Source organism: Cyclopterus lumpus, chromosome 16 (assembly GCF_009769545.1).
Source record: "Cyclopterus lumpus isolate fCycLum1 chromosome 16, fCycLum1.pri, whole genome shotgun sequence".
Taxonomy (NCBI): Eukaryota; Metazoa; Chordata; class Actinopteri; order Perciformes; family Cyclopteridae; genus Cyclopterus; species Cyclopterus lumpus.
This window is the reverse complement of record NC_046981.1, coordinates 2399783-2421785: the sequence shown is the minus strand read 5'-3', so window position 1 is coordinate 2421785 and position 22003 is coordinate 2399783. Positions and strand designations below refer to the sequence as shown.

At 41.6% G+C, this 22003-nt stretch overlaps 2 protein-coding genes across 3 annotated transcripts; both read left to right on the top strand.

The window, feature by feature from the left end:
• The first annotated feature begins 5414 nt into the window (after nt 1-5414).
• On the top strand, nt 5415-16660 carry tlr18 (toll-like receptor 18). Of its 2 annotated transcripts, XM_034553208.1 has the most exons (4): nt 5415-5528; nt 12111-13101; nt 13593-14775; nt 14865-16660. In XM_034553208.1, exons 2-4 carry the CDS (start codon nt 12119-12121, stop codon nt 15306-15308), a joined length of 2610 nt encoding a protein of 869 aa, XP_034409099.1. In that variant the 5' UTR covers nt 5415-5528; nt 12111-12118; the 3' UTR covers nt 15309-16660. The 2 variants fall into 2 exon arrangements, with proteins under 2 accessions (XP_034409099.1, XP_034409098.1); XM_034553207.1 differs by lacking the exon at nt 5415-5528 and having other exon boundaries at nt 12071-13101.
• A 1598-nt stretch (nt 16661-18258) lies between these two features.
• On the top strand, nt 18259-20736 carry s100a1 (S100 calcium binding protein A1). Its single transcript, XM_034553271.1, has 3 exons — nt 18259-18290; nt 19526-19690; nt 20457-20736. The coding sequence occupies exons 2-3, from the start codon at nt 19550-19552 to the stop codon at nt 20643-20645; spliced, it is 330 nt and encodes a 109-aa protein (XP_034409162.1). The 5' UTR covers nt 18259-18290; nt 19526-19549; the 3' UTR covers nt 20646-20736.
• Nucleotides 20737-22003: the final 1267 nt, after the last annotated feature.

Genomic DNA, 22003 nt, shown 5'->3' with positions numbered 1-22003 from the left:
TTGTAACACGCTTGGTTAGGTTTAGGAAACACAACTACTAATGTGACGTAACAACAATAACTCAACAACTGTAACAACTGTAACTAAGTAACGACGTAACTCACCAACTGTAACGTAACGCAACAACGTAACAACGGTAACGCACCAATGTAACGCACCAACGTAATGTAACGCAACAACGTAACGCAACAACGTAACGCAACAACGTAACGCAACAACGTAACGCAACAACGTAACGCAACAACGTAACGCAACAACGTAACGCAACAACGTAACGCAACAACGTACGTAATGCAACAACGTACGTAATGCAACAACGTACGTAATGCAACAACGTAACGCAACAACGTAACAACGTAACGCAACAACGTAACGCAACAACGTAACGCAACAACGTAACGCAACAACGTAACGCAACAACGTAACGCAACAACGTAACAACGTAACGCAACAACGTAACAACGTAACGCAACAACGTAACGCAACAACGTAACGCAACAACGTAACGCAACAACGTAACGCAACAACGTAACGCAATAACGGTAACACAACAACGGTAACACAACAAAGGTAACACAACAACGGCAACACAACAACGTAACACAATGACGGCAACACAACAACGTAACGCAACAACGGTAACAACTTAACAATCGTACATCAATAGCAATCACCCTGAATTAACTTTCATATGTAACATTACAGCGGACTCCTGGGTGAAAGTCCTGAGTTCGACCCCATGAAGAGTTTTCTCAGTTTCTCACTCGGCTCGTTATATAACTTTCATCAACACTCGTTCGATTTACTACGTCAATTGCTGCAAAAATGTCAACATTCAACAACTCCGTGCTTTCCAGAAACGTGCAATGCCAAAATGTTTCCGTCACGACTGGGCTGATGATCCTCTCTCGACACATTTAAAACACTTCAGACTTGCATGGACCAGTAGCGCATTTGCCCAAGCATGAGGCATGTTGACGGGGAAGTGTTTTAAATAGTCAGGTTTTAGAGCACATACGACTGGATGAATCAAACTTGGATTATCCTGCACGAGTCGTTGTGACAGTTCGTGGATGGATGTTTGGATGTAGAGGCCTCAATTTACTTCAATTCATCGATGCTTTTCTCCGTTTCCTGATTCTTCTTGTTCATTTACAATTGGACAAAGTATCCTTTCACCGGGTGCTTCACGTTGCCTAGAATGACAGTGTTTATTTGTCAGACTTCTAAAGTGTGGGTTTGATAACCTTGAGTTTGAATGGGGTCTGATGGTCGCTGCTGTGCAGAGCTGATTATACTTCTTCTGCTCCTCAGGCAGATGAAATCAAGCTTTCATCACACAGCACTTTACCCGTTCATCATCCTCAACTCCACAAGGCTGTTTTGGGGCTATTGCGCGGCATTAATATGTATACCAACTCTCCGAATCTCTACGTTTCTCGCTTTGAAATGGATGTTCACACGGCCGCTCTATCGAAATTCAGTTATCACTCACTCACATCCGTCACGGTCCGCCGGTCCGATAAACGCTCATTTCCTTCAACGCAAGCTCTGGATCTGCCTTCCGGAAACCGGTTGAACGGATCGCGCTATCTGCTGCGAGCAAATCAACGTCGAGTGAAGCGGGTTTTTGTTTGCTCTGGGTTTATTTCTTTGAGTGTCAAGTTGTGTACATGATGTGTGCCCACGATTCTGTGTCTCGATATATCTGATTTTAAAAGTAACAAGCCAAACTCTATTATTAAAAAATAAAAAAAGGATTTCTATTGGTGCCATGCCTAATGCCATCTCATAACATGTATTTTTAAAAAACAGATATCTATAGTGCAATAGATATTCATGTAACAAACCCATATTGACATGTGTTTCCCTGAACATGTGAGGTGAAAATTAATAAAACACAAGTATCAAGAAATGATTTGCTGTGTTTATTTGAAAGAAAATGAATGGAATTTTGCTTTAAATTCTGTTAATTAAAAAGATTGATATAATCAAGCTGTTTGATTGGATAATAAGGGGGAAATGAATGGATTGTAATACATAAAATGTTTATGACATAGCTTTGGGGCTTATTTAATTACATTTATTTTAATCTTGAGGGGTTTTCCCCCTTTCAAAAATGGATGAATCCATACAGAAAACTCTTTCGACATTCATTAATGTATTCAAATCCATAATCGTATTTATTAATTCATCCCATACTTTACCTAAAGCAAGATAGATAGATATTTGATAACGAACAATAATCTAAAATATATCCATTTTCTCTCGTGTTCCAATTAAAATCTATTTATTTAATTTAAATGTTCCCGAGAGGCTTTAGCCACCTTTTCAGAGAACAGTTAAGAAAGATAAGAAGGTGCATGTAGACTGTCACACAAGCAGAATATTGTGGGAAATCTGCATCGCAAAATGGTTGAAGGTTTCTGTCAAGCAGGTTGCATCATCACCATCTGCTGGCCAGTGTTTGGTGTATCGGCAAAATATGTAAAAGCATTTAAAACTACCATGAGTCATAGATCCGGTTGCCATTGGTTATTCTTAAAACCTCAAAGTGATTCTAGTTGTTGCGGCCTCCCCCACCCTGATGGTGTTTTATGAGTCCGCAGACAGCACTCCTCTCCAATGCATCAACACTAATGTGGCCTGGTTGTCAAACCTGTCTCCAACATTCAGAGATGACGTCACACTCAGCCTTGAAGGAGAAAACCGGCTTCCTCAGATAATATCCCAAAATGTTTGTTTAACAGTATTTAGTGAGACGATTGAGTGAACTGAACGCTCCAGAAGCCTCCAGTGTTTGAGGAACTGATTACATGCACGCATGCTAATTAGCTTCGTTAGGCAGGATACAAGGTCATACTAAAGGGAATGTTGTCCCGCCTTCTAATGGATTAATGACAATAAGTGGGCCTGTGCATTGTTTAGCACCACAATTGCACACGCCAGCCATCCTTGTCACGAGAGGACCTTGTTGACTATAGGAGCGTCCTCTTGTGTCAAAGTGTCCTAAAAACAATACAATGTGACCACAATGTTACATTGTATCAACTGAAAACAGAACAACTCCCAGACCGGACAATGCCGTAAAAGAGAGTTGTCAATCACCTTGTAGCCCCGCCCCTAAAGCATCCCCTGCTTTATGGTTTGTTGGACTCTAAATTACCATAATTCACTAAATGAACATCACGCTGTATTGAAGAAGACTTGAAACTAGAGATTGAGACCAAAAACTCATGTTTACAATGTTTACTGAGGGAATACATCAAGAGAAGTAGAGTCATTTATATAGACTTCTATACAACCAGAGGAGTCGCCCCCTGGTGGTCAGTAGAGAGAATGCAGCTTTAACACATGAAGCATAGACTTCTATACAACCAGAGGAGTCGCCCCCTGGTGGACAGGAGAGAGAATGCAGCTTTAACACATGAAGCATAGACTTTTATACAACCAGAGGAGTCGCCCCCTGGTGGTCAGGAGAGAGAATGCAGCTTTAACACATGAAGCGTAGACTTCTATACAACCAGAGGAGTCGCCCCCTGGTGGACAGGAGAGAAAATGCAGCTTGAACACATGAAGCATAGACTTCTATACAACCAGAGGAGTCGCCCCCTGGTGGTCAGGAGAGAGAATGCAGCTTTAACACATGAAGCATAGACTTCTATACAACCAGACTCCTCTGGTATACTCAAGAACAAAGACCCCAAGCCTCTATCTCAAAAAAGAAATAGATTTCAAGCCAATGCCCCTAAAATACATGAATCCATATTCCATTATAATTGTTTCCAGATGTCATATCTCTCAAAACAATGAGGTAATATTTTTGAGAAAACTAAACAAAACTGCTTCTGTTTTGGGAAAGCCGACATGTTCTCACTTACCTTTTTTTGGTATCTACAGTACCAATGGAGCCGGTTGCCCAGGTTACAGAGATATCCCTCTCCTGGACCGGTTTCATGGGAAATACTAGTTTACTTAAGAAATACGGTGGTCAGCAAAGGTATGAGCATTGCTGATGGAAGGTTCTGGTTCTGGTTTTGGTTCTTCTGGTGCATGTTGAGGGTAAGCCGACACGTTCTCACTCCCAATCTGTCAAATACCAGCGCAGGTTCCTCTCTGGCGTCTATTGGATGGTAAAAGGGTTTCACGGTATCTTTTCCAAAGGAATCTGTTTAGTGGACTAGAATAACCGTTCAGAACTCCACTGACGGTGTGCACACAGTAGCACCATGAATACACTTCAATACTTCCATATCACAAACTCTCGGGACTACTTTGTTTAAAATGTAGATTAAATTAGTTTCTAATCTCACCCTCGCACCCTGCACCCAGTTGCCCGATGACATCATTCTTTACAGTTTAACATTAGAGGAACTCCATTGCTTCACCCTTGTCACACAACCAGGTTCTTGCAGAGTCGATCGTACCAGGAAACATTTCACAGTTTCCTCCCATTCGGTGCTTTTCAGTCGACAGAATGAACATTACATGTTACCCTTTTGGTTATTAAATCAACAATACGCAACTGCAAAATGAACTTTTAGGTTGTAGCCATCTTTTCTATACGCTCCGTGTTCCTCGGCCTGGTCTCAGTGCAGTAAATCTGCCCTTCACTCAGGATCTCAAGTCTACTTGACAGGGCGAACCCACTTAGAGGAAGTCAATACAAGCAAGAAACAACGCTGTGGTCTGAGACCAAGGCAACGTCCATATGCTCAACATATGATATGTGATATGTTCACTCTATGCGCCTCTGACAGCTCTCCAAACATCCTGTTTATAATATACCTGGTGCATCGTGAATACCTTCATGAAGGTCTGATACTTAAACAGTATCAGACCTTCTGTGTTCTGGTCCAACAGATTCATAGTTTCTACGGTGAGACCACGTGGAGAGTACCTGCCAAATCTTTACATGGATATGAAATGCTCAAAGCCCATTTAGAGTGGACAGATAGGCTTGATAAACATGATGGTGTAAAGCATAACAAGGCCACCAACCCGTGATATCATTGTCAGTTATTATTGTATGTTCTTTTGCCTTTATCCTATTGGTGTTCCGGTACCATCTAGCATTCATTGTACACTCCCCCGTCAGACATATTGCTGTTGGAAGTATTAAATCGCAAATATTTATATTTCAAGCACCGTAAATTAATTCCTGTTGCACTTTATTTAGGTTGAATGCAGGCGTCCATCACTCAAAAAACCTTCACAAATGACACCACGTCTCTCTAATGGCCCTGATAATGTCAACAAGGCTCATGGATGGAGTGAAAAAAAAAAAATCTTCCTGACACATTCCTGAGCAATACACTCACACACACACACACACACACACACACACTAATGAAAGGCCGAGAGAGAGAGAGAGAGAGAGAGAGAGAGAAACCAAAAATAGCCGGGCTGTAACAGTCGCCGTAAGCTAACAACACATCCAGCGTTGAGTCACTTCTCACCGAGTGTCGGACTTTTTCACAACACTTTCTAACCTGCGCTGTCTGTTAAATCCGACTGCCCTCATCAAGGTGAGTTGAGTTGGGTTTATTTCCATCATATCTGTTTCAAAGGTGTCGTTTTGACTCTTAATATACAAAAGATTCTAGTCGAGTTTGTTGCAGTTTAAATATCTGCTGTATTCATAACGATTAGAGGACTAATTTGAGTGGATTTTCAAACACATCACACATTATTTGGAAAGTCAACGGTCGAGTTCTGAAGTTTAATAAAATGAGTTTAACGATGGTAAAAAAAAAAAAAACAGTAGCACTGTGTAAACAGAGATATCATATCCGTCACTCATCAATCATCAGTGAGTCATCACCGGCCTTCTGTCACATAGGACCCGCCCATTTGGGATGTTATCAGCCAATTGAATGAGCGTTATCGGCGGTTATCGCTACCAGTAAACAGGGAAAACTGATTTTACCACGTCGTAAAATTCGACGTGAAACTTAATGTTGACAAGTATGTTCAGAAGGAATGTAACTAAGTACATTTAGTGTACTGAAGTACAATTTAGAGGTACTTGAACTTTACTTACTTTAATGTCTTTTCTTATTACACCACGTTCTACTTTTACTTGACTACGTTTTAGAGGTAAATATTGTGGTTTTTGCCACTTATGAAGTAGCTATTACTTTACTAATGTAAGCTTGTGCATACAACACATATCAAGATACCAAGAGCATGTAAAATATGTTTTGGTATAAGTTAGTACTACAGTATACAAACAAGAATAGCTAAAAGGATTAACTGCCAAGAGGACATTTTTCTGCATTGAGCACTTTTTTTACTTTTAATACTTTAGGTAAAAGTATGCAAGTCCAAGCAGGAAAGAGTTGTAAAAGATTTTAAATGTGTTTTATATTGTAAGTCTTATATTGTAAGTCTTTTTACAGTGTGGTTTTGTACTGCTACTTAATAATATCATTAACCGTCACTTGCATCCTCCTTTTTGCTGACGACTATTGTTTCTATATGACAAAATGTTGCATGCAAGATTAACAAAGGACAGTTTTACCTGTCCCATACTTGTCGATAGTTTAACTTGTCTGACAAGAAGAGCAGAAAGGGGAAGTTAAGAGTTTTGGAAGGATGGTTTAAACAATACGTCGATATGTTGAGGAGTGTGCTTATTATAATTGCCGAGCCTCGTTATGGATGCGTGGCTCTCACGACGTTCTCGTCTAAATCACTCGGCGCACAGCGGACAGATTGCCAGTTATTGTCGGACCAGACATTCACGTTTTTTAATGAGTCCAATTTGTGATTTTATGAGCCCAGATACCTGTAAAATAAATGTCTGGTTGGGTCTTATGATGGGATCGGTGGATACGAATGTAAACATAAACTCACGACGCTCAAATCTTTTATTAAGAGACTCGTCCCCTCAGGCATCAGAATGCTTAATTGTCTGCTGATGTTTCACCTTCTTGCTCAGTGACGTTTATTTCAGTCCTTTAAGACTATTTATGTTGCGACTTCATTTAAAAAGGTCACGTTCTACCACGTTCTACCACGTTCTACCACGTTCTACCACGTTCTACCACGTTCTGTACCTCTTATGGAGAACCAGCTGTAAAACCACTGCGTGTTGGTTTAGTTACTGGTCTGACGCCGTGTGTGAAGATGTGCCTGGCCCCGCCCGTTCTGGTAAAAGTCATTATGGATTACTCATTACACTGAAAGGTGGAGTCCACTCTACACAGGACTCATTGTTCTGAGTCAGAGGACAATGGTTCTGAGAGGGTGGCGTGAACAACACACACACGCACACAGACACACACACACACAGACACACACACACACACACAGCAACACACACACACACACACATACACACAGACACACACACACACACACACACACACTCACACATGAAGCGTTGGTCGCTGTGGAGGAAGAACACCTGGGAGCCGAATTAACACATGAACACATGAACACATGCATACATGAATGAACACATGAACACATGAACACATGCACACATGAACACATGAACACATGCACACATGAACACATGAACACATGGACACATGAACACATACACACATGAACATATGAACACATGAACACATACACACATGAACACATACACACATGAACACATGAACACATGAACACATGAACACATGGACACATACACACATGAACACATGAACACATACACACATGAACACATGAACACATGAACACATGAACACATGGACACATACACACATGAACACATGAACACATGCACACATGAACACATGAACACATGAACACATGAACACATGGACACATACACACATGAACACATACACACATGAACACATGGACACATACACACATGAACACATGAACACATGCACACATGAACACATGAACACATGCACACATGAACACATGCACACATGAACACATACACACATGAACACATGAACACATACACACATGAACACATGAACACATGAACACATGCACACCTGAACACATGAACACATACACACATACACACATGAACACATATACACATGAACACATACACACATGAACATATGAACACATGAACAAATACACACATGAACACATACACACATGAACACATGGACACATTAACACATACACACATGAACACATGGACACATGAACACATACACACATGAACACATGCACACATGAACACATGCACACATGAACACATACACACATGAACACATGAACACATACACACATGAACACATGAACACATGCACACATGAACACATGAACACATGAACACATACACACATGAACACATACACACATGAACACATGAACACATACACACATGAACACATGAACACATGCACACATGAACACATGCACACATGAACACATACACACATGAACACATGAACACATACACACATGAACACATGAACACATGCACACATGAACACATGCACACATGAACACATACACACATGAACACATACACACATACACACATGAACACATACACACATGAACACATACACACATGAACATATGAACACATGAACAAATACACACATGAACACATACACACATGAACACATGGACACATTAACACATACACACATGAACACATGGACAAATGAACACATACACACATGAACACATACACACATGAACACATGGACACATACACACATGGACACATGAACACATACACACATGAACACATGAACACATACACACATGAACACATGGACACATACACACATGGACACATGAACACATACACACATGAACACATGAACACATACACACATGAACACATGAACACATGAACACATGGACACATACACACATGGAAACATGAACACATACACACATGAACACATGAACACATACACACATACACACATGAACACATACACACATGAACACATGAACACATACACACATGAACACATGAACACATACACACATGAACACATACACACATGAACACATGAACACATACACACATGAACACATGAACACATATGAACACATACACACATGAACACATGAACACATACACACATGAACACATGAACACATGCACACATGCACACATGGACACATGCACACATGAACACATACACACATGAACACATGAACACATGAACACATGCACACATGCACACATGGACACATGCACACATGAACACATACACACATGAACACATGCACACATGCACACATGGACACATGCACACATGAACACATACACACATGCACACATGAATGAACACATGAACACATACATACATACACACATGCACACATGAATGAACACATGGACACATGAACACATGAACACATACACACATACACACATGCACACATGAATGAACACATGAACACATACATACATACACACATGCACACATGAATGAACACATGAACACATGAACACATACATACATACACACATGCACACATGAATGAACACATGGACACATGAACACATGAACACATACACACATACACACATGCACACATGAATGAACACATGAACACTGTCACTAAACCACAGTAAAGTCAGATTAAGTATGAAGGCTGTGGGCAAAGTGTCAATACAGGAGCTTCTTGCCACCGACTGTTGGCCGCTGTGTAAATATGAAGTTGCAGCTGTGATCACTCAGATGACGCCGTCCATGACACATCAGAGAGATATCATAGTTCAGTCAATAACAGACATTTATTGATTACTTAGTGCATCAAGTGGCTGCTTCAGACAAATAAGCTCCGAAGCCCAGCGCTCTTCCTGGGGGGCCGAAGCGTAACACCCCCGGCCCTCTGTCGGTGGTCGTGTTGCATTGTGGGTAATGTAGGTGCCAGGATTTGACGAGGAATCAGCGTGCGTTTTTATAAAACTGTCTATCATGAGTCAACATGATAGACATGATAGACAGGTTTTAAACTTGTTCTTTCCACAACATGTTAGTTTCCTCCGCCGCTGATTAATTTCTGATATTTGAAATGCACCTTTAAAACAATGACATCTGCTGTCTCACTGACACATTTCCAGTTGTTTCTCTTCCTTCTGACCTTCTTACCACACGAGAGATTAAGTGTCACTTTGCATCCTTGTGTTGCAACACCAGTTCACCTGAGTCACCTGGGGAACAAAGCCAGTGTTGTCTTTATTAAACATGATTAGTGGAAACTATCTCTCGGATGCAGACACAACTCATATTTTCCCTCTTCTCGTGCTCTGGGGGGGATTCCCCCAGTAGTCTCTCCACCTCGTCCTCGTGGCGATATGTTGTTATTTATGCATATACACAACCTTAAACGCGTGTTGATGCTGATGTGATCGCAACATCCGATGTGGGGGGGCGATAACCAAAATAAAAGCCTATTTAGTGCGCATTCCTTTTGACAGATAAGGCCTCACACACCAGAGAGAAGGAAGCTGCACACGTGAGTCAGCTGGTAAATTCTCGACATCCATAAACTTCTGACGGGAAGCCAAAGTTCAGCGGCATTTGTTTGTTTTTTGTGTTCCTGTAAAAGACTAATTAAATAAATCCATTTCCTTGAGCAATCGCTCTTGAAATAACAAGCTTCTGCTTTGTTGTTTTGGTCTTCTTCTTCTTCTTCTTTTTCTTCTTCTTCTTCTTCTTCTTCTTCTTCTTCTTCTTTTTCTTCTTCTTCTTCTTCTTCTTCTTGGCAAACAAGCAAGAGATGCATACGCCACCAACCGGAGCATGCACATATTTTGAGGGTGCACATTAATAAAACATCCAATAAAAGTGGTCCTCGGTCACTAGACTAGTCTAATTAATGTTCTTTGAATATTTCTACCAGTTTGGCAGAAAAATACTCAGATTCCCCCCCGAGCCTCTTGGACTCGCCCCTCAACATGTATAAGTTGCCATCAACACCCTAAAAAACCTTTTTTAATGTGTTGGTTATGTCCATTTTCTTTATTTTTGACCAGCCTGGGACGATATTGGATGGATTCCCAAAAGCTCGGTTATTGCCGGATATTACAAAAATCATTTAACGACGGTGTCTTTCACGAGCCGACTTTTACTCGGTCAATATTATTGATCGTCATGTAGTCTGCGGACAATTTCCAGGACCAGCTGTCCACTGTTTGCCAGATTAGACGTTGAAGCCGTTTTCTCTTTCAGACGACGTGCAGAACGACGCCGGCCGCTCGGTAAACACCGGCTGCCGTTGATTCGTTCCAAGCGGGCTATTTTTACTCTTTTTTGTTGTTGACCCAAGAAGAACGCGCAGCGATTGGCCGCATATCAAAAGAACAGAAGAAATATAATAATAATCGTTAGTTATCTCGTTCCTTGGTGCTCGCACGGCTGAAACGAACGTACTTCTTAATTATGTTGCGATGTATCAACTCTGGAAAAGCAACACACAAAAGTCATTTTAATTTAATTTCCATCGTGAATCAAGCCAAAATAAATAATTTTTATTGACCCCCCACCCCACACACACACACACACACACTCTCTGGTTTATTCTGGTGGTTGTCCAAGCTGTCAAAGATTACCTAAAATAATAAGGAAACATTATATGTCTACGCTCCCCGCAGACATAAATGTTTATTCATGCCACGTCACATAAAACGAACGCTGTTGGTTTAACGGGTCCATAAAGCATGGCACCGTGTGACGGGGCGTGGCGTGGAGCCTCGGACCAGCCTTATAAATAAGAAGAGGGGAGGGAATATGGAACATTAACAGCCTAAAGCAGGAAACTGTTCTGGAGCGGGTAAGTCCTGAGAGCTGTTGATGAAAATGTATATTTTATATGGATGTGTTTGAGAGCACGTAATGATGCGTGAAGTCTGTTTGTTCTGTTTGTGATTTCATGGGAAATGATTGAAAATGGATCACAGATCTCGTCGGTGATTTTGTCTCATCATGCAACTAATATTTTATTTCTTTAAACGTGTGAATGTGCTCTAGATCCATGACTTTTTATGGCAGAAATATAGAGCACAAGATAAGAAAAGAGCACAAAAGTAACGTTAAAAGTAGATCAAATAAACCTTCCAAAAAATATTTGAGTCAATGTTCTGCAACTTTTTTCTGTGGAAATAATGCCAACATGTAATCTCTCCTTTTCTTACCTTTTTCAAGTCTGTCTGATGATTTGGAAATTGCTTCATTTTAGTGCCCTCCTTATTGGGGCACTTACATCCCCGACTCCAACTCCATCCTCAGCCGACGCCACCGGAGGACCGTGTCGCCTCTACGACGGCGGTCGCGCAGCAGACTGTCAGGGCAGACAGCTGGACGGCATCCCGTGGAGACACCTTCCATCCACACTGGAAGTCATAGATCTCTCCTCCAACAAACTTCAAGCCGTCGGCGCCGACGACTTCCTGCGCCTCCCTCGGCTTCGGGTCCTTCGGCTGCGGTACAACAACATCTCACGCATCGACGACGACGCCTTTAGAAACAACGCACGACTGGAGCATCTCGACATCTTCAACAACTCCCTGCAGGACATTCCTGCCGCGGCTCTGACTCCTCTTTTGAATCTGAGAGAGCTCCACATGTCCAATAACCTTTACCGACGTGCGACTTTAGCGGAAGGCTTCTCCAAATTTGTCAAACTCCAGGTTTTGTCCATGGGCGGCCCTCTGGTGATGGGTCTAAAGAAAGAAGACTTTCAGCCCCTGAAGAACATCAGCTTGCAAGGTTTCGCTATCAAATGCTCCAACAATCTAAGTTACTACGAGCCCGGGAGTCTAGAAGTCATCCAAACCAAGCAGATGGGCTTCGACATGGCCGTAGACCAACGGCCGGACGCTCTCCCTCACATGCTGCGTGACCTCGCCAACAAGACCTTCAGCGTCATCCAATTCCGCAACCTTTTTGAGTTCACGTACTACCTGGAAGAGGAGGACCTTTTCCAGAGTTTAAGAGAGATCACGGCCCAGAAGCTCATCTTCTACAGAGGCAAATTCAATGAGAACCTCCTCAGGATGACTTTGATGAACTTACAAGTCACCCCCATCAAAAGGTTGAGACTTCAGTACATCGACTTTGCCCGTTCACCCACGTTTGTTGACAACGGGGCCGGTTCCAGCATCACGGACCTGGCTCTGGATAAGTTGGATCTTTGGTGAGTACCCTCTCCTTTGTGGGCATCATGTGTTTAATTTGAGTGTTTTATTTCCTCCAGGAACTCACAAGCTTGCTATCACACACGTGGTATTGCTAAGTCACGTGAGACCCGAAATATGTGAGATATTAAAACCTATTAAAACAAGTTTCCAGAGCTGAAGCATTTCAGATCTAATTACTAAAACCAACCATTTGGTCTATAGCACATTGGCAGCACTACACAATAATAATAATAACAATAATAATACAATAGACAAACAATAGAAGCAACAACAATATGAACAAGAGCGATGACAATAGTGAGAAACAAAATAAAAACATACTGAACTAGTATCACAGGGACATGATTTTGTTATATATACATGTATATGATAGATTACCTCAAGTAACTGTTCAACAACACAGAAATTGATGAAGAATTTGATGTCATTTTTGGCACCTTAAGCCAACATATCTGAAGAACTTTTCCCAAATCTCTATTTCTTGCAGGTACATCAGCAACCCAGATGTGCTGCGGTTCGACTGGCGCTTCACCTGGTTCAACAAAATTAAGAATCTGTCTATTCGGCACGTGTACTTCAATTTCGTGCCCTGCGACGCCTGGGTCGAGATGAAAGGCGTGACGTTTCTGGACGTCTCCAACAATCGTCTGGAGAACAAGTTCGTCTTCAACCGGCGGTGCGATTACAAGGACGCCGTGCCGAATCTGCACACCCTCAAAATGAGCTCCAACGAGTTGACCAGCCTGAAGGTCTTGTCGGCTCTGACGAGAGATTTCCGGCAGCTGCAGGTGTTGGATGTGAGCGACAACAAGCTGGGAGCCGTCGACAGCGGTCGAGACTGCGTCTGGCAAAAGAACATCACTCGGTTCATCGCTCACCACAACCCGTTGGTGAGCGAAGCCCTCGGATGTCTGCCCACCACGGTGCACCACTTGGATCTGTCCCACTGCGAACTCGACCAGCTGGACGTGACGTACTTCGGGAGAGCCACCGAGCTAAAAGAGCTCCTGCTGAGTGGGAATAAAATCAAGTTCATCCCGTCCTCGTGGCGAAGTCCGTCGCTGCAGTCGCTGGCTCTGGACAGCAATTCGTTCGGTCTCATTAGCAGCCATTCCTTCCAGGACATGCCTCGGCTGTCTCACCTGAGGGCGGGGAACAATCCCTACCACTGCATCTGTGAGCTCCGCGCTTTCATCCGGGACACCGTGTCCAAATCGAAGGTTAACCTCACCGACTGGCCTTGGAACTACAGGTGTTACCACCCGGAGGCCTTCCGCAACACGATGATATCCAGATTCATCCCCGGTCCGATGGAGTGTGACTTTAGAATAGTCATCGGCATCTCTGTCGCCACCACGGCGGCGGTGATCTTGATATTGATGCTTATATGCTATATGCTTGACCTCCCGTGGTACACGAAAGCCACGTATCAGATCGTCAGGGCCAAATACAGAGCGCACAAGGAAAGAGCGGCGGGGGAGCTAGGCACTTTTACTTATCACGCCTTCATATCGTACAGCCACTCTGATGCAGACTGGGTGAGGGACCAGCTCCTGCCTCGTTTGGAGAGTAACGGGAACTCCTATCACCTGTGTATTCACGAGAGGGACTTCATGCCAGGAAGGTGGATCATCGATAACATCATTGACAACATTGAATGCAGTCGGAAGGTACCCAAAGTGGTCCGATTTGCCAGAAACAGAATTACAAATCAATTGCGATCCGTGTTTTGATTCTTTTTCTTCGTCTTCATCCTCAGGTGATATTCGTTCTCTCCCATCACTTCGTCAACAGCGAGTGGTGCAACTACGAGCTGTACTTCGCTCAGCAGAGAGCAGTGGGGAAGACCTTCGGCGACGTCATCCTCGTGGTGAAGGAGCCCATGGACCCCAGCTCCTTGCCCAGCAAGTACTGCAAGCTGAAGAAGATGCTGAGCAACAAGACGTACCTGGAGTGGCCCCAGCAGGTCAGCCAGCAGACCTTTTTCTGGGCGCAGCTGAGAGGCGTCCTGGGCAAGCCATCAATGACCCGGAGGAGGGCACTCAGAACGCCATCTGAGCGAAGCGTCGCCGTGATCGGGCCCCCCGTGGAGGAACTCGCGATACCAAACGCGGACAGAGAAGCAGAACCAAAGAATGGGATTGTTAAATGGAATAACAACGAGGTGTCGAATATGAGACAAATCCCCATGGTTACCTTTTGACCAAAAGGGGTCAGAAAATCAAACATTAGACATTTCTTCCGCAAAAGGCCTGAACCCGGGTGACATTTTGTGTGCGGGGGGGTTTACGTCCAAACCCTCTGGCATCCGCCGAAAGGCCACAGATGAGCTGTCCCACGTCAGGACGACGTGGTGACAGGAGGGCCGAGCTCCGCTACGTTCTTTGGCTCTCAGAGAGCTGTGACATCAGGTCAAAGGTCATGCAGGACACACACACACTCCACCTTTTTTTGTTTTACTCCCGAGCGATTTGCCGCGTTTTTGCCAATTTTCTTGGATTTTAAAATGTTCTTTTAGGTACGAACGCAAATAAGTTTCATTACTTTGAAGAAACCTTTAGTGTGAAAATCTTTTAAAAAATTGCACCTTATAATCATGATGACTTAATCTTGTCAGACTCTGCAATTCAAAGTGTTGGCAAATATAAATCTACATTTTACGTTATTGTATAACACTACATTATTAATATTAACATCTCAAACTGCATGAAAAACCTCCCCTTTTTTCACTTATCCATCACTTTACTGTGGCAAGATGTTTTTCACTTCTTTATTTAATTGATAGTACATCTTTTTTTACTTTTACAGGTGCATAAACTCTTCTGCTGACACCGTTAAAATTAAAGGCTTTTCTTTATGGATTTCAATAGTCCAAACACATGCAGTTTACGTTAATTGCTTCATGTTAATTGGTTTACGTTAATTGCTTCATGTTAATTGGTTAATGTTAATTGCAGCTACAGTAGGTGTGAATGTGAGCGGTCGGCTCTAAAACTCTAAATCTCAAGTAAATCTCGTTATATGTTAAGTCTGTAGACCTCTTGGTGTCTCAAGTACTTCCCGTATTTAACTATTACATGTACGGTCAGATTATCACCAATTTGATTGCTGCCAAATATCTTTTCACTTGTGCCATGATGATTAATGTTTCTTCAGAGGATTTCAAGTCATTTTCCATATGAATACTTTCCTTTTTCACGTTCCCGTGATAGTATTGGTGGAGTGTAACTTTGACAGGTTTACGTGTGAGGTCATTTCGACAGTGTGCAAATGGCCGTCAGATGACACCCTTGAACTTGTTACCTTCTGGTTGAAGTCCTGCAGAGGGAGTAATACAAGAATAATAAATATGCTTATCCTTATGCTCTTTAAAACTGCCACATACAGTATATATGTTGTGAGAAAAGTCGTTGTGCAATATTAGCTGCTAGACAGGTTGCCTGTTGACAAAAACAAGCTCTGTGGTCAATGTTGTTGTTATTTGATGCCTTTTATTGTATTATGTTGGATACAAACTGTTTATATTTTAATAAGAGAGAGGAAGACTTCTTTAAAGCGTTCCATATACTTCGATATATGTATATATATATATATATATATATATATATATTTAAAGTATCGTATGTGCCCTCACCCTATATATATATATATATATATATATAAAAATATATAGGGTGAGGGCACATACGATACTTAAAATATATTTATATATTTATTTATATATATATACATTGTTTTATATTTAATTCTATATATATACATATATATATATATATGGAAAATATGCATATGTATATATGTAAATATATATATATATAGAAATATAAATATATAGGGTGAGGGCACATACGATACTTTAAATATATTTATATATTTATTTATATATATACATTGTTTTATATTTAATTCTATATATTTATACATATATATATAATATGTATATATTTATTTATTTAAAGTATCGTGTGTGCCTCGTTTTCATTACTTGTGAAATGCTGGATATCCATAATTTGTGTACTTCTGAGTGTGTAAAGTAAATGTGTTGGCTCTGTGATTATGTGCACGTCTCACATCATCGTGCATCTCTGCGGTTGGTTTTAGTAACCGGAGACGGTTCCTTTGGTTCCCCACACAAAGGAGAGATGAGAGGTCTACTTTCACACATCAGCTGGGTCAAAGAAAATAAATCTTCCTCTGATCTGAAAGAGAGTTTCAGCTTTTCATTAATACAACAGCCAAATGTTAACATTTGGAAAAGCTATATTTTGTTGCCATTCTTAAGCTGAGGAGCATCTCCAGCCTCACCTGTGAACCGCGGCCACCTCCAACGGCTCTTTGGTTTGGAGAAAGGAAGCAAATGTTTAACGAGAAGCATGCAAAATATCCATAAAGCCTTTATATTGTTGGTCTGGAGATATCGATGTAAATCCACCCCGACGCTTCACTTCCTGTGAAAAGAGGCCGACTTCCCTTGAAGCTCCGCTATATGAAGTGGCACTAAAAGTTTTTCATTTCAAACATTAGACATTTCTTAATAATTTACTTAATTAATTAATTCAGTGCTGCTAGGTAACACCTTCCAAAAGTTGAAACCAAAAGGGTTTATTATATATATATATATATATATGTATTTTTTTAATTTAGATTTCTGTTATTTTAGCTAATATATGGCAAATATTGATTATATTCAAAGTGGATTGTGATACAAAAAAAACTACTATTTGTATTAAAGAATACGAATATACACGAATATTGAAATACTTTTCATCTATGTTTTTTCTTTTCTTTTTTTTACCAGATGACATTAATTAATGAACTTAATTAGTTATTAAATATCTAATTAGTGTCATAAATAGGTCAATGCTTTGCCATACAGGTTTTTTCTTAATCATTTATAAAAAGGGGGCGGTCCATATGGCGGTGGGAGGAGTTTAACGTGTTGTAAATGGTCATAATTGGTGTTATTAGACTAAAAAAGGCAATAATAAACTGTGGTGGCCTTTCATGGGCCGACAGCTGTCTGGAGGGGGGCGGGGCTTATCTGATGCGGGGCTCCACACAGGTGCTGTTGCAGCTGTCTGGAGGGGGGCGGGGCTTATCTGATGCGGGGCTCCACACAGGTGAGAGGAGCCCATATAACTGGTGAGAGCCGGAGCCGCTTCCACCCGCAGCTGTCAGCCTTCAGGTGAGGTGTCTTTGCTATTCAATTCATAAAAGTCAAATACACTTTAAAGACAGAAAGCATGTGAGACTATTCCGGAAAATGTGATTGTATACATATAAATTATTGCTATATATTTTTCTTGTGGAGTGCCATCTGCACTCTGGTTGTCACTTTCCAAAAAATCTAATGTTTGTGCTTTCGTCTCAGTTAATTAACTCCAGCTTTTGCATTTGGCATTTCAAAGGTTTTTAATTGGCTCCGTGGGGGGGGGGGGGGGGGTGATTAACGGCAATTAAAGGCAATTAAAGGCACTCAGGTGCACTAATTGAGGGAAGGTGGCCCCGCATCATTTTGGAGAGGTGATGGAGTTCATTCACACAGATGCATTAATTATGGAAGCCTCTCCAGAAGCTTCAGATACGAATCGCCAGACATTGAAATGATGAAACGTGACCGGCATGAAAAGCTTTGTGCACGAGCTGCAGGAGGTCGGTCCCTTTGTGCCCCCCCCCCCCCCCCCCCCCTCTCAGGTGTCTGATGCTGAACGGGCAGGTGGTGTAAGTTTAGATGTTTAAACTGGTTCAACTCTACAGGACCCAACGGAATGGGAGCGTTGGTAAAAGAATAACTTTATGTAACTTTAAAAGAGGAAATGGCAGATTTGAGACATCTGAGTTGCTTTTGCTTGAGGAAATTATCTCACCTTTTGTAAAATGTAATTTAAAAATGAGTAGTTTTCGGAAATCTTCTTATGCAATCTGTTTTAGGGTAAAATAATAATCTAAATCGGCAATAGAAATGAAGTGATACAACTTTAAATCTTGCTTTTAAATTTGAATAAATGCTTTCAGAAGTGGGAGTTTAAAAAAAAATATATATATATATATATATATATATATATATATATATATAAAAAGATGTTAAACCATTTTATTCCCCAACAGGCGATTTATGATTGACTGATTAAACCGTGGAGCTTCAGAGATGAAGAATAAAATAAAAACACGGTTCCTCAGGGCGGCAGAATATCTATTTTACTTATTTCCTTTCCAATATTTAGCTTTCAGGACCAGTTTTCGGTACTTAAAACCCACCGGACCCTCACGGCCGTCACACAAAAGAACAGCTTTGGTTTCTCCCTCTGAACGTCACGTGATCCGTCCGAGCTGATGGAGCAGCATCACATCTTCTCTCCTCCAACTCGTCTTGATTTCTTCTTCTGGATATTCAGTTGTTTCCGTTGTTGGTCGTTCTAGGCATTGAACCAGAAGGACCGCACCATGACCTCCCAGCTGCAGACCGCCATGGAGGGCCTCATCGAGGTGTTCCACTCCTACTCTGGAAAAGAAGGAGACAAGTACAAGCTGAGCAAGCTGGAGCTGAAGAGCCTGCTGCAGGGCGAGCTCGCCGACTTCCTGGCCGTGAGTGTCGCACGTTCATAAATGCTTTTTATTTTATAATGAAGGGAAACATGTCCTGAACATTTGACTTGTTGTCGGAGAGGAGAAACACAGTCGGTGTGTTTTCAAATACTCAGTATGGATAAATTGTATTTTTAACTAAATCGATCCACAAATTCTACTTGACTCTAGATTGTCTTTATTCTGCGTCTCCAGCTCGATGAGCTGTCAAACCTCCGTTTGTCCCTCCTGGGCTCCAGTAGAAACGTGAGGAACTCTGAGGAGACGACACAAGCTCATTCTAATATAAATAAAGAAATCTTATATTCAGGTCGTACGCCAATTCAAACGTTATGATTCTGTTTTTTTTTAAAGCGCTTTTTAAATGTATTTTTATTATGAGTTTCTATAACACACGTTGGCTGAGACTTCTCTGTTTTAAGGTCTTTATTGCCGCAGCAAACTCACCCGGAAAAGTGATTTTTAAATGAACGATTCATAAAACATGGCCGTGCCTAAACTTTATAAATTTAAAAAAGGGACAAACTTCTGCACTCGTTGTGGAAGAGCTACCTTCTTTCTTCAGGTCTAAAAAGAATTTACAGAATTGTGCAATTTCATTCCAGTAATTGTGACTTGATGCGTTTGTGCACGACTTGTACAACAGGTCCAGAATTATCTTCATACCTTAAGGAAAATTCTATTTTAAGGACGTGAGAAAATTGCATGAAACTGATGGAAGGGCGTGGGAGTTATTAATAATCCTCTCTCTTTTCTGCCCTTCCAGGCCAGCAAGGACCCCCGCGTGGTGGACAAGATCTTCGCCGACCTGGATGAGAACAAGGACGGCGAAGTGGACTTCCAGGAGTTCGTGGTTCTGGTCGCCGCGCTCACCGTCGCCTGCAACGAGTTCTTCATCGGCTGCCACGAGAGCAGCGTGGCGAGCAAGGAGCACCCGGCCTCCAAGAAAGTCTAACATGGCACCCATTTGAAACCAATAATTCTCTGTCCATGTCGATCATTTTAGGGGCGTTGAGCTCAACCAACGCCCCTTTTGTAACGATGAATCGGTGCAAGCCGACTTTGTTGTCCTGCAAGTCTTCAATCAATAAAAATATCATCCTTCCACATGTGTTGTCTTTTTAAAAAGTGTGAGCTTCATCTCTTTAAACACGTGTCGGGCTTGAAGAGCTCACTGGCACCACCCAGTGGCTAATGGGGGGGTAATGCAGCTCTTCCTGATCCAGTAGTCTCAAAATGGAAAAGCTGGCACAATAAATGACCTCACGATGTGTCATTATGTATTCACACTGAGCTCTTATGAAATCATTTGCATATGAATTCCTCTGTCTCGCCTTTCATAGACGCAGTTGCATTACGCTCATCAGGAACGACTCCCAGTGCGACCTTTACTGATTTTAATAAATAATGCATGTGTGACTTGAGCTGCCTGTTATAGACTCGTAGGCTCTCTATGGAACGGCTACATGTTACAGACCAGTTCACACATTCACGTTTCAGGACTCGAACCGCAGCGCAGACGTGTGACGGAGGTCAAAGGTCAGACTGTCAACTCAAAGAGGGCAAAGAAGATTTTAAGATTGGACACATGCAGTCTGGAGAAACTCAATATGGACCACGAAGTCGTGCAGCGCAATTAATTATGAAACATGTCCTAAAGTATTTTATATATTGATTACATAGAGATTATGTGTTAATTATCCTTATTACTAAAGATTAGAGATGTTTTGATAATTATAATTACAAAAAATTGATTAGTAATTATTCGGTACAGCTTATTCATCAGTATCATTCATATTGATATTAATATGAATATTCTAAATTAAAATTTTCCAAAAAGTGAAAAAGAACGACACGAACCGAGAAGAGTTTATGAGGGAACAAATTGTCCAAAATGTAATAAAATATATATTTTAGTATTGTAAAAGAACCGCTGCATTGAGTGTGAAGCGCCTGCTTTGGGTCTGAAACACGTTTCCCTTTTTGTCCTAAAATAACTTTCATTTTTTAACTCCGACTATTTCACACGACAGATTTCCATTCATGTGTGAGAGATGAAACGTATTTAATTAAATGTACCACACAGTCTCGGGTGTTCTTCAATTATTTATTGAAGCTGATTAATATAAAGAGCCGTTACCGGGAAGAAGACGCTTCCTTGGCCAACTGCACGAAGGAGACCTTGAACACCACGCAGGCTGCTCGGCCTTCCTTCAGCTGTTCTTCTGTGTGGTGTTCAGGGGCACCGAGACGTCGGCTCTCATCCACCAGACACGTTGTGTTCATTTCAGAGAGAGAACGAGGTCACTTTGA

Coding starts and splice junctions, on each gene's coding strand:
- tlr18 (XM_034553207.1), top strand. CDS start 12,071: ATGCCAACATGTAATCTCTCCTTTTCTTACCTTTTTCAAGTCTGTCTG. Junction 13,102..13,592: donor CTGGATAAGTTGGATCTTTG/GTGAGTACCCTC, acceptor TATTTCTTGCAG/GTACATCAGCAACCCAGATG. Junction 14,776..14,864: donor ACATTGAATGCAGTCGGAAG/GTACCCAAAGTG, acceptor CTTCATCCTCAG/GTGATATTCGTTCTCTCCCA.
- s100a1 (XM_034553271.1), top strand. CDS start 19,550: ATGACCTCCCAGCTGCAGACCGCCATGGAGGGCCTCATCGAGGTGTTC. Junction 19,691..20,456: donor AGCTCGCCGACTTCCTGGCC/GTGAGTGTCGCA, acceptor CTGCCCTTCCAG/GCCAGCAAGGACCCCCGCGT.